This window comes from Strigops habroptila, chromosome 5 (genome assembly GCF_004027225.2).
Source record: "Strigops habroptila isolate Jane chromosome 5, bStrHab1.2.pri, whole genome shotgun sequence".
Classification (NCBI taxonomy): Eukaryota; Metazoa; Chordata; class Aves; order Psittaciformes; family Psittacidae; genus Strigops; species Strigops habroptila.
In genome coordinates, this window is record NC_044281.2 from 24,261,711 (window position 1) to 24,274,690 (window position 12,980).

Below are 12,980 nucleotides of genomic sequence, written 5' to 3' on the forward strand. Positions count from 1 at the left end.
ATAAAGTAATCATGTGCAAGTGTCAGGAGAATCCCATCCCCCATGCAGCTTTGCACAACTGGCCAGGTAAATTACTTACAAATACCGGTACAAATTGCTGTGAACTGTAGAAACACTGATGCAGTATATCATGGTCTATTCCATAACTGCAAGAAATTGTCTAAAGTAATAGGAAATAACTTCAGGTAGTTACAAAACAAAAGAGATAATCACGCATTAACCTATTACTGTAGTTTCAGACAAGCCATAACTGCCTGAGAGAACTCCTTGCACACCTTTATTTTGAGGAATTATGGGTCATCTGCTAGCTTATTTGGCTGTTCTGAGTGTACTTTCTATTAGGCAGTTCTGCAATTTAACTTAAATGTTCATAGTGCATGATCTTAATGCATATTGTAATCATATTATTCTAAAAATAGTTATGTTAGTCTAAAACCTTGTGTCTCCTTAAGTGCGGTTTTAAGGAGGACTGTCTCCATGAGTTTACTGGGTCACTGATAGAGATGTACAGGTCTAACCTGAAACACTGATAAGTATGTTTAATCCTAATTAACTGAAAAATATGTGACTTTCTTGGTTTTTGACAATGACAGGAAAAGTGGGAAGTGCCAAATAAGGAAATGACTAGTATTAGCCACTGTTTGATTTTGCTGTTCCTTTCTTGTAAGGTTCCTTTGGGCAGGTGAGGGGTCCTCAAGCAAACTATGGAGGAACCTATCCAGGAACTCCAAATTACGGAAGTCAACCTGGACCACCACCTCCACCCAAACGCTTGGATCCAGATTCCATTCCTAGCCCTGTAAGCTTACTTTGTTCTTACCAGTGTGAACTCTTCCATAGTGTTTTTACATAAAACAGAACCAACAAAGACCAAAGCTGGAAACAAGTTTCTCATTCCAAAGAACATAAGTCTGTTTTCCTGCTTGCTTTTCTTTTGTATATCCAGCTTCAGTCTTTTGTTATGAATGAGCCCAGAAGCAATATTTTTCTTGCTGACTAAAGAAAGGCGCTGCATATGCAAATCAATGCTCTTCTTCCTCGGGTCTTTTTCTGTACTATGTTACATTTTGAGAATCCTTGAGGGCTATGATTAAGCTTGTTTCTCCATTTCTGGATTCTTGCTTGATGACTTACCATGGTGAACTAATTTCAGGTTTTGAGGTGACAATCTATGATCCATATGATCCACTTTAAAGTACAGTTAATAGGAGATGACTAGCATTTTTCCTATAACTTGTCAAAAAACAGGTTGTCGGGTTATTTGGTCGTTAGGTCATGACACTACTTGAGTCAAATATAGGCGACTTCTCAAACTGGGATTATCTTTCAGAACAGAGGTTTGAGAAAGGACAAGCAGTGAGACATAGTGGTTAGCAGTGAGGAGTAATATTAAGCCTGGCAGTACTATTGCTACTGGTCTGCTGTGCCATTTCTTCCACTGCTGCTGATGCTGTTCTGTTATTGGCTCACAAGGCCACAGTCATCTGATAATAGGAAACTTTTCCAGGGCAGTGCTTACAATGTTTGCTTAAAAACTATAAAAATAACTTAGTCTTGAGTTACATCCTAGATCTGGACTGGTGCTGTTCAGAAGTTCTGTATATTCAGAAGTTATTTATATTCAAAAAAGATTATCTGTTTAGAGTCCAAGTTTATGTAAAGTTTATGACCATGTTTTTTTCACAGAATTTAAGAAGTCTTGAATTGGTTGTCTGCTTCTCTTTTCTTCCACTAAATGAGATCTTAAATGGCTTTTGTCAGTTGCCTTCGTTTTAGCATGTTCTTAAAACATAAATCCCCAATTTCTAACCAAAATAAGCACATGAGCCACTACCTCTGTTAGCAGTGTGTTCAGAGCTCAAGCCCTGGCAAGGCTGGTTTGGGATCAGTGTATGCTGCAGAAGCTGGTGTTTCCTGTTGCATGAACCAAATGTATCTAATTCTAGTGCTACAGGTTTGCATAGAAAGAAGTAACACTGTTACTTTTTAGTTTATTATTCTCTTCTTTTTTTCTTTGTCCCCTTTTTTTTTTTTTTGTGGCACTCTTCATTTTTTATTTTTTTTTTGAAAAGCAACTTAATGAGCTGCCACCCCAGCAGAAACCCAGGCACAGAATAGACCCAGATGCAATTCCTAGTCCAGTAAGTGCTGTATATGTATGTAATTGTAGTTTGTGTGTTGGTGAACATCTGTGCATGCCTGAAACCTGAACTTCACCTCACTAACCCTCCATCATTAATCCTTTACCCTTTCCTTGCTGTCTTCTGCTTGCCTTATCAAAATGAGTAACATTACACCACAAGAGATTGTTAAAATCCTCTCTTCTGTGATGAATGGTGAGGCAATAGAAAGCAGAATGTTTCAGAAACAGATCATGAAGAATGCCTCCCCTCCGCTTTGTCTGATCTTTAGAATATCTGCTTCATCAGATTCCAGCTGGCATTTCAGTGTAAGTCATCAGTATAATTGTCCATACAATGTGTGCCTCATCTTAACATACACACAGCATGAGCCTTTATAGCAATGTTTTCTACCAGTTTTGAGCAGAATTTGATATATCATGCTGATATACCAGTACTGGGCTAATGCCTTGAAGTTCAAAAATTGCAGATGAACTGTTTTGATGTTAATTCTTGATATAAATCTTCTAATAGATTAATATGAGGCGTGGGGAGCTATAAACATTCTGTCATTATCTGTGCTCATACATAACCGTTAAATTTTGAATTTGAAAATTTAATGGTTATGTGTAGAGAATCTTACCTAAAGAAAGAACAAAGCAGCTACCTTTTGGATTGGAAGGGGGGAAAACAACCCCACACCACATTTGACTTTGTTACCCCTGTATCACTTCTTCCTCATTTAGTCCAATTTGGTCTTATAACAGATACCAGCATTGAGATCACCAACATCAGTCTGTAGACTTTTGAAATGGGACTAGATTTGTCCTAGAGTAGTCACTGTCTGATGCTATGGGAGACTTTCTGCCGGCAACTTGGAACCCTTAGTGAGAGGGTAGGAGGTCTGCATGCAAACTTCTGCATTTCGCAATTTAAGCAAAGGTGTGTGTGTTTGATAAGGCAAAATAAGATCAGAAGAGTGATTGCTAGCTTTAATGCTTTCATTCGAGCACCAGTATGGAAATGTAGTTAAAACTGTGTATAACTACAGTTTTCTGTTCTTTCACAAAGGTCAGTAGATACTTCAGTCAACTAAAACTGTTTAATATGTTCCATTATCTTAAGCATATTTGCATTAATGAAGAATTTGAAATACTAAGAATTTTAAGATTTTTATGGGCTTTGAAGTTAAAGCTTGATTCATTCACAAGTCTATTGAAACTTCGCTTTCTATGTCCCCAGAATTCAAACCACAAGCTCTTGAGCACCAGGAAGTAATGAAGACTTCCACCTGAGCTTGCAAGCACCTATCTTTAGGTTGGAGTTGCAGTGGTTAGAAATAAATGCATACTATGAAAACAGTGGGAACACACAGAAAGGAAAAGACAGGTTATCTATAGAACTTCAGGCTTACAGAAGCTTCTAATTTTAATTTGGCTAGGACTGGTGTAGAAGGGAATATTGCCAAAAATTCCTTTCTTGATCTGTGCTTGGCTTTTATGAATTCAGATCAGGCCTTAAAACACAAAATGTGCTACTACTCAAAATTCTTGGGGGAGAACACTACTTACAACTTTAATTTATTGTTAGTCATTAAGTACTATTTGAAATCAAACTGAGAGGTGACTGCTTGGCAAAACTTATTTGCTTTAGACTTCTTATTTTTAGAGATAGTAATGTTTGTCTCAGGTCCCCTTTTAATGCCTTATAGATATAAATTTTATATTTTACCATACATTGAAATCAAGCCTCCAAATATCAATGTTGTGTTTTCCATCATAGATTCAAGTGATTGAAGATGACAGAAGTAACTGTGGGTCAGAACCATTTGTCACTGGAGTGAGAGGGCAGGTCCCACCTCTTGTTACTACGGATTTCTTGGTCAAGGATCAAGGTGAAATATTTTTCTTTTCCTAAACAAACAAAACACAAACCCCAAAGAATCAGTGACAGAACTGTCTATGTCTTTAAAGGAAAAGTTTGAGGAATGTTTTCAGTGGCTGGGGATGTGTTTTTTACCAACAAAGGTTTGACTTCAAGTCTTGCATTGCAGTTCATTTGTTTGAGTTAAGGTACGAGTTAGGATAAGGTTTGAGTTATTATATGCAACTAATCATAAAGGGGCATTTTGTTTGAAATTCAAGTTTTGCATAGATTGAAATGGATTGCTTAGGTAAAATCTTACCCTCAGTTGTGTTTTAGCCGCAAAGACTATCTTTGTTTCTGTTCTGTACTGAAAGTTGTGGGGTTTTTTCCTTTGTTCCTCAGGTAACGCAAGCCCCCGCTACATAAGGTGCACATCTTACAATATTCCCTGCACCTCAGATATGGCCAAACAGTCCCAAGTTCCCCTAGCTGCTGTCATAAAACCGCTGGCTACTCTACGCCCAGAGGAGGTAAGAACCATATGCAGAGTTTCATAGGCACTGTATGCACCTTGAACTCGTCAGAATGCTATTGGATGCCCACTTCAACAGATATGTTGAGAAGGAATGTTTAGGTAGTGAAGACTAGATAAACACTGATTCTCCCACAAGTGCGTGGTAGAGATCTGTAAGGCAGACGAATGTCGTGTTCAAACTGTTTAAGATTTCTATCGCCATGATAATTTCTGTTTTTTTGCAGAAACTGTCAAGCACTATGACCAAGTAACCAGAACACTAAGATGTGTACACTCCTGGTTAATCTCAGTTTCTTTCTTGATCTAATGTATCTGAATGGTTACTAATTACTGATGTTAAGTCTTTTCTAGGATGTTGAGTTGTGGAATTGGATGAGAATGTATCAAGCAGCACTGGTTAGGCTGTCTAATGTGTGTGTAGATGCACAGCACTGTGTGGGATGACAGTACAAAACTGAGTACTGGGCACTGCTGAGCTTCACTTGTATTTCTGTCCTTCCTCTGTGCAGCACTTATTTCCTTCTAGGTGTAATGTGTGGCTGTCTAGCCTTTTACCCACTCTGTCTGGTTGCTGAAAACATGAAAGCTTCAAGAATATTAGAGCTAGGACTTTTGTAAAATATTTTAAATACTCTGGCTACTGTGTAGTGTTAGCCTGCTCAGAGCAGTGACATAAAGACAAATATGCTTGTTAAATTTGAGTACATATGTTTGCAGCATTCTGTGCCCTGTAAAGTTTAACTTCAGCATCCACTAAGGAAAGGAATATTCTCTGGGTTTTTAAGCTTTTTTTTGTTCTGTTGCATTTTGTTAATGCAACTCACCTATGGCTTGGATTTTGAAAACTGATGTGTGGTAAAACTGAGCTATGAAGTAAATTCCTGTATTGCTGTATTGTGGCTGGAGTTTACAAGGAGATGCAAGGAGAATGTGGTCTTCTTTGAAAACCCAGAGGCTTGTGGAGCTGCACATTTTTAGAGAAGCTTTACAAACAACTAGTTGTTCGGTCTCCTGGTGTGTTTATGCTTTGAACAAACACTTGTGATAGCCAGAAAACACAAGGCTAGGATTGGAAAATTGCCCTGGAGATCGGTCCGCTTCTAGCATTGGGAAGTTCTGTATGGCAAGGTCAAACTCCCTGTAGAGGGGCCCTTCTAACAGATGAAGGCTCAGCTGCTCAGAACAGTAAGACTGTAAAGAGAGCTGAAGGTTAACATATCAGTGATGGGCAGATAAACGTCTCATGAAAAGACAGCATTCAGGTAAATCTAGAACATATAAAAAGTCAGCACCTGGTTGCCAGATACAGGACTTTTGTCCTATGTGAATGCACAGTTACGAAAGCAAAGCTTGAGGTTTCAGAAAGAAGTACCTCTGTGCCCTCTGGAAGTAGGTGGTTAGCAAGAAGTTATGCATAGCACTGCATGTTTACAGCACCCTTGTAGTTTGATTGCATGCATGTTACTGGGGAGAGGCTGAGGAAAAAAGCTTATCGTGTGAAAGTACAATACCAACACTGCCTGGCAGTCAGAAAACTTCAAATTTTGTTTCCTCTGAGGAGGTCAGCCTGGGCAAAAGGAGCTGAGAAACACTGGCTGCAAAACCAATGTGTAGTCAATAAATGATTAGTGGGGTTGAGTGAGAGCTGTGACACATCTGTGGCATGAGGAGGAAGAAAGTGACTAGAGCATTTGTGGGTTGGGTTGGTTTTTTTTCAACTCCTGCCCAATGAGTATGTGGTGTCTTAAACACAATCAGAGGTTTAGGGTGACTGGGAGAATTCAGACTGGGCACTTTTAGTGCAGAAATTTTGATGGTAAGTATCTGTGCTAGATTCTTAGTTATGAAAGGTGCTTTGAACTGTGAATGCGGCTTGCAGCTTGCATGAGTTCTGTGTTAATCATTTTAAAGTGCTTCCTGTTTATTTTGAGGTTGAGAAGATACAGAAGTTGCCAAGCATCTTACTCGTCTTTGGCTGCAGAACCAATATATTATCAGTAATAGTTCAAAAATGGTATCACTATGTAATAGTTTTGAGATGGACTTATAAAATAAGTCTTACCTGCTAAAATTATTTTGAGATGGTCTGAGTGCTTTATGTTCTTGAATATCGGGAATGCAAAGACTGGCTTCTGTTTTGTCAAAAACCTTGCTTTTTTACAAGGAGAAAATGTAAAGAGGTGAAAAGTTTCTTTTAAAACACCCAGCCTCTGGTGAAATGTAAATTGTGTGCTCACTCCCGTGAGGTTATCACAGCCATTCTTTGTATGGCTTCAGTCTTTTGTGTTCACTTGGGATACATCTGTGTGGTGTGGTATTCCTGCTAGAGCTCGTGCTCCTCAAGCAGGCTACTATGTAAAGTCGTGCAGCACCATGCAGAAGTACTTGTTTGTGTCTGAGTGGGATATCCCATTAATGACTGCAGCCCACAAAGAACTGCTGTGCTAGAGCTTGAGTTGAAAAGCATTTGTAAAATAGTTGCTCGGGCTTCCTCCACCCCCTGCGCTCTCTCCCACAGCTGCCAAAATGCTAAATCCTGTACAATGTGCAGGAAGATAGTTTTAAGCTCTGCAGTATGTGTGGTCGCTTCTTTCTCATCATCATGTGACCTTTCATTTTTTTTCCCCCCTGATTCCACAGACCCTTCCTTATTTGGTAGACCATGGAGAATCCGGTCCTGTCCGATGTAATAGGTGCAAGGCTTACATGTGCCCTTTTATGCAATTCATTGAGGGTGGAAGGAGGTTCCAATGTTGTTTCTGCAGCTGTGTCACTGAGGGTAAGGTTTCTTCTGGAAATTGGTCTCTATACTCTATTGGAGTGATCTCTGAACAAGATGCAAGCAAATAAATCTTTATCATGTTATGATAATTTATAATGTATACTGTGCTTTAATGTGTGTTTAGTCTTGTAAAAAAAATCGTTATAAAATATATTCAGTGCTCAGTTGTGATAAAATCAAGTGCTCAAATCAAGTAAGTGCTTATGCATTGCAGTATTGCACCAAACTTTTAACAGAACTTACTTTTAGCATAATGTATGGTGGTTTGTAAAATTAGTTATGCTATTTTCTTAGGGTATTTGAACTTCCCTTTTCCTATAACAAAGATGTACCTCTAGTCCGTAGTGTGACTTAGGATTTTTTTTTCTCACAAAGCCTGTTCAGACACTGCTTAGAGATGAGATTGCAGCTAAATCTGCTACAGCTGAATAAATGTGTTCAATATATGCCAGTTAATCTTAGATGCTCTTCTAAATTAATATAAAACATGCTTCCTTTTAAGCAGAAGTCTCTATGTGCTGCTCATAGCATGACATGTATATCATGTGTAGGTTACAGTGAAATGTAAGGTACAACAAACCTGATGGTGGTGTTTTGAGTGTTTCATTTGGTAGCACTGGTGGCTTTTAATGGACTGTTGTTCTTATCACCTCAGTTATGCTGTACAACAACTGTTTGTATACACCAAAATGGGAAGCTGGTGGGGATTAAAAATGGCCAACTTTAAAACACGTTTGTCTGGTGATTTTCAGCCTGAATGCATTCCCTGTCCCTGCTCACTCAGCAGCTGTATGAATGGCTGTACCTGTAACAACTGAGCAGGGGCAGAAGAGGGAGAGATGCTCAGAGACTGCTGATGAAAACAATGCTGTGAAATACAATGTAGTTGTACCTGATGTGTAAGAACTATTTCTGGTTTCTTTGCAAAAACAATCAGGTAATTAGCTATTGAATTAGAGAGGAGAAGAGTGATAGGTGCGTATGTATAGTCTTAATATCACTTCTATTTTCTTTGAACTTTTCGAACTGTCAAAACTTTGAATCTTTAGAATAATTCAAAGGTGTCAATACTATCATTACACATAATCTCATTTTATTCTTCCCCAAAGCTATATAGGCAGCTATAGCTGGAATATATTTTGTCACTCTAGCAACTCTGCAGGAGGAACCCTGTCATGGCAACTCTTGGGGCACAAGGGAAATCCTTTCCTTGTTTCTGCAGCTGACTTCTATAGCCAAAAACTTAGCATAACTTCCGTTTTACTTTCTGATGCCTGGTACTCGCATGGAAGTACTGGGTCCTGGGGTTGTGGTTACACTTCCAGTTCCTCCTCCTTGGTGCTTTACAATCCACTGTTAAGATGTACCCTATCTATTCTGACAAAAGGGTTATGGCTGTCTCTGCATATGAGAGTGCCTAGAAGGCTTTACTCTTGTGCAGCGTGGGAAGGCAAGGAAAAAGCTAACTCATGTAGCAAAATAAGCCTGAATTGTGTCAGTAATGTTGTTGCCTGTAGTTTGCCTCAAACTCTATTGTAAATCATTTGTTACTGCTTATAGAAGATTGTTATATTTTTCATTTGGACTAAATTTTCAGAAGAATTCGAAGAGCATGTTTTGGTGACATAGAATCATAGAATGGTTTGGGTTGGAAAGGACCTTAAGATCATCTAGTTCCAACCCCCTGCCATGGGCAGGGACACCTCACAGTAGACCATTTTGCGCAAGGCTCTGTCCAGCCTGGCCTTGAACACTGCCAGGGATGGAGCATTTCTTTCCAGGGATTCGCCACTTCTTTGGGTGACCCGTTCCAGTGCCTCACCACCCTCCCAGTAAAGAGCTTCTTTCTTATATCTAACCTAAACTTCCCCTGTTTAAGTTTGAACCCATTACTCCTTGTCCTACCACTACAGTCCCTAATAAAGAGTCCCTCTCCAGCATCCCTATAGGCCCCCTTCAGATACTGGAAGGCTGCTATGAGGTCTCCACGCGGCCTTCTCTTCTCCAGGTTGAACAGCCCCAACTTTCTCAGCCTGTCTTCATACGGGAGGTGCTCCAGCATCCCTGATACAAAACCTAAAGTGAGAATGTAAAGGAGATTCAAGAAAAGTACAGTAGTTACTATATAGTGTGTCACCTGTTGTATAAGACAAACTGGAAGCAGTTTGTATTTCTTAAGAGCATCATTTCTTTAATGATGCTCTTAAATTGCATTATTTTTAAGTAATACTTGCATGCTAGCACAGAGTGCAAGCTGGCTTTCCTGGAGTTTTATTTGGAACAGCTGTTGTCATGTTAGTTTTCTAGTCACAGTGTTTATCATGGGCATGTCATTGGACTTAATGATTTTGGTTTTCCTTTCCCAGTGCCACCTCACTACTTCCAGCATTTGGATCATACTGGAAAGCGAGTAGACTTCTATGACCGACCTGAGTTATCACTGGGGTCTTACGAGTTTCTAGCAACAGTTGACTATTGCAAGGTAGAGTAGTATGTGTTTGTTACTGTATTTTGGTTTGATTCCAAATAAAAAGACTAAAAGTCAGAATGGCATGAATTGTCTGGGGCTGCTTTCTAGCTGGCAGAGATAATTAACAGCATTACTTCAGCCCACTTAATTGTGTAAAACAATGTGCTCATCTGCTTACTTCCCGAAGTAGAGGAAGTCTTTATCACACATGGCATAACTTTATGGTAGCTGCTGCTGTCATTCTATTCTGGAGCTATATGAGCAGCTGTAGCTGCTGTTACCTTAGCAGTTCTGCAGGAGGGACTTTCTTGTGGTAGTCCTTGGGGCAGAAGGAGAATGTCAGAAAGGTTCAAGAGAAGCACAGAGTAACTGTGCAGTGTGCCACCTGTTGCCTAAGGCAGATTTTACCTATTGAATTTAAATTTCAAATACAGCCATAGTGGTTAAAAACACAAGAATGGTGTGGAAAGATATATTATCAGAGCTGGTTCACTTCTAAGGAATAGAAAAAATATGTGCAAGGTGTTTATTAAAGCAACTTACATATCTGCTGAAATAAATGCTGGGAAAGTAGATGTCTTTATACTAGTTACCTTCTAATGCCTCACCTTTACTTCTAGTTATGGGAAAAAACAATTGTCTTGCTTCTAACAGCATAGGAAGCATTTCTAATTCAAACGAGATGTAATCGTCCCAGCTTTTCTGAAAGTTCTGTTTATCTTTTGTTCTGTGTGTGCTTTCCACATGACCTATAGACTTCAGAAAGCTGTTGACTGACATAAGTTTCTCTTTGCCAAAGCAAACCTGATACTTAAGTAGAAGGGAAAGGTTGCAGTCCTCAAAGAGGAAAATGTTTTGCTTTATATTAATGAAATCACCTATTACAAGTCTGGTCAGACTCTTAAGTTTTGAGAACTGGCAGGAAACTTCCCTGTCTACTTTCCCTATTTGGCCTAGTCATATAAATGGATGATTTAGTTATAATTAGCCTATTCTTCACTGAGCAATGACAAAATCAGTCTAGGGCATGTAATACCAGTCCATTTCAAGCACAGTGTGCTTACATGTCTGTTAGTTGGGCAGGGAAGAGAATGATCTGAAGAAACAGCTACTCATGGACAGAAAAGTACATAAAAGCTATTAGTTTTGACCAGCATTCATTTGTCCATATTACAGAGCTGTTATATGGGCTGCATTACATGGTCATAATATGTCTTCTTCCCTCTCTTCTCCAGAATAACAAGTTTCCCAGTCCACCTGCTTTCATTTTCATGATTGATGTGTCTTATAATGCTGTAAAGAGTGGCTTAGTGAGACTAATATGTGAAGAATTAAAGTCACTCCTAGATTACCTGCCCAGGTAGGTTTATTGTGTTCTACTGTAGCCGTCAAAATAGGGGAAACTCACTTTTTCCCTTTTAAAAAAGCTAGGAATAAAGATTTTATAATCCTAACAAGCTCTTCTTCAGAAAAAGCCCAAGCAGAACATCCTTCTGGATACCATTCTAGGTGAAAATTAAGTTTTCCTTCCTTTCGTTTTTCCCTTATCTATTCTTGTGTTAGGTTCTGTGTAATGATTTCACTGTCAACTTAGATGTGAAGGCAAGTATGTCTCTTACAGGGAAGGCAACATGGAAGAATCAGCCATTCGAGTGGGCTTTGTCACCTACAACAAAGTTTTACACTTCTACAATGTGAAAAGCTCCTTGGCACAGCCACAAATGATGGTTGTCTCAGATGTGGCAGATATGTTTGTGCCTCTCCTTGATGGTTTTCTGGTGAATGTGAATGAGTCCAGGACAGTTATTGCCAGGTAATATTATTGATTTAAAATGTGTGTAGTAAACTTCTTGTTCAGTAGATTAAAGTGTTGCATGCTTATTTGTCATGTTATTCACCTAGAAGTCACTCCATGTATGTTAACTTCCTATACTCTTTGAGATTAAGCTGGCAAAGTAAGATAAGAAAATTCATGAGGTAAGGGTGTATTTGTCTTGCAGTCCAGATTGGCAGAAGGTGTGTATATATAAGGGATTTAGTGCAGAAAGACATTTCGGGGAACAAAACAAAACACAACTAGAATGATACAGAGTGAAAGTCGTGAGAATACTGAATCACTGTCTTTAAGGCAACTGCCTAAATAACCATCAACTGAGACAACAGTGGTGTCCAATTTTGGTTCTGTGGGGAAGATTGAATGAGTGGGATACATAAGATAAAATCTAGAAGGAAAGAAAGATAAATTAGCAAAGTTTTGGCAAACTGTTTAATGTAATACTTGAACTGTAATTAAACTATGGTGTGTAGCTAACTGTGTTTTGGGAACTAGACCTGGCGCTGCATGTCTTTAAAAAAATTTCTAGCCTGTTTTGTAGTGCATTAACAAGCATAAATACAAAACTATGGATTAAACCTATGAATCTTTGAATAGCACACAGGATGCTTGGCAAATACAGAGGCGAAGTGTCACTAATCTGTCTTAGAGTTTACTTACCCACATATATTGGAATATATTAAAAGAGCAGGAATATGGGAGAGCTATTGCAGTAGGCATCAGTTGAGGCTATACAAGCAGTGAGGATATGGATGAGAGAAGCCAATGAAGAATGATAAAGCATCATTTTTTCACAGATAAGTGATGAAATGCCAGATAATGTAAAAATTATGCTAATTTAGAGACACGTTAGGGACTTCTGTTTAAACCACCTCAGTCTTGCAGCTGATCACCTACAACTGTCTGGCTTTTCCAATTAAATGGAATCTCAAATTCCTTCTTTTTCTTCTTTGCTAGTTTGCTGGATCAGATTCCAGAAATGTTTGCAGACACAAGAGAAACAGAAACTGTTTTTGCACCTGTGATTCAAGCAGGGCTGGAGGCACTGAAGGTTAGTAAATGCATTGTCATGGCAAATTGTTTTCAGTTCAAGTATCCTGAAGTACATACTCTGCTAACACATACTAATAAGACAATTCTAAAGCTTTTTGTAAGTCTCCTTATGGTAGACGCACTACCTGTAGGCAGTAATTGGCTCATTCTTCAAGTGCATGTACCTCTGATTCTGTGTAGCTCTCTGCCCTCTACCCATTGTTTTTTTTCTTTTTTGATAACTTTTGCTCAAAGTACAAGGCATGTGGCTTACTCTGTTACATGACTAGGTTTTGCTTTGCATAGTTTACAGAACCTACCAAAAATACCCTGACCCTCCA

General features: G+C 39.0%; 1 protein-coding gene across 5 annotated transcripts in view; it reads left to right on the forward strand.

Moving 5' to 3' along the window:
• Positions 1–12,980, forward strand: part of SEC24C (SEC24 homolog C, COPII coat complex component) — a 39,216-nt gene that overhangs the window by 17,979 nt on the left and 8,257 nt on the right. For all 5 annotated transcript variants that reach the window (XM_030486130.1, XM_030486133.1, XM_030486132.1 and 2 more), the window contains 9 exons: positions 669–799; positions 2,073–2,141; positions 3,903–4,014; positions 4,389–4,516; positions 7,162–7,300; positions 9,670–9,785; positions 11,009–11,133; positions 11,395–11,586; positions 12,565–12,658. In XM_030486130.1, coding sequence (XP_030341990.1) covers positions 669–799; positions 2,073–2,141; positions 3,903–4,014; positions 4,389–4,516; positions 7,162–7,300; positions 9,670–9,785; positions 11,009–11,133; positions 11,395–11,586; positions 12,565–12,658 — 1,106 coding nt within the window. The remainder of the gene's footprint in view (positions 1–668; positions 800–2,072; positions 2,142–3,902; positions 4,015–4,388; positions 4,517–7,161; positions 7,301–9,669; positions 9,786–11,008; positions 11,134–11,394; positions 11,587–12,564; positions 12,659–12,980) is intronic.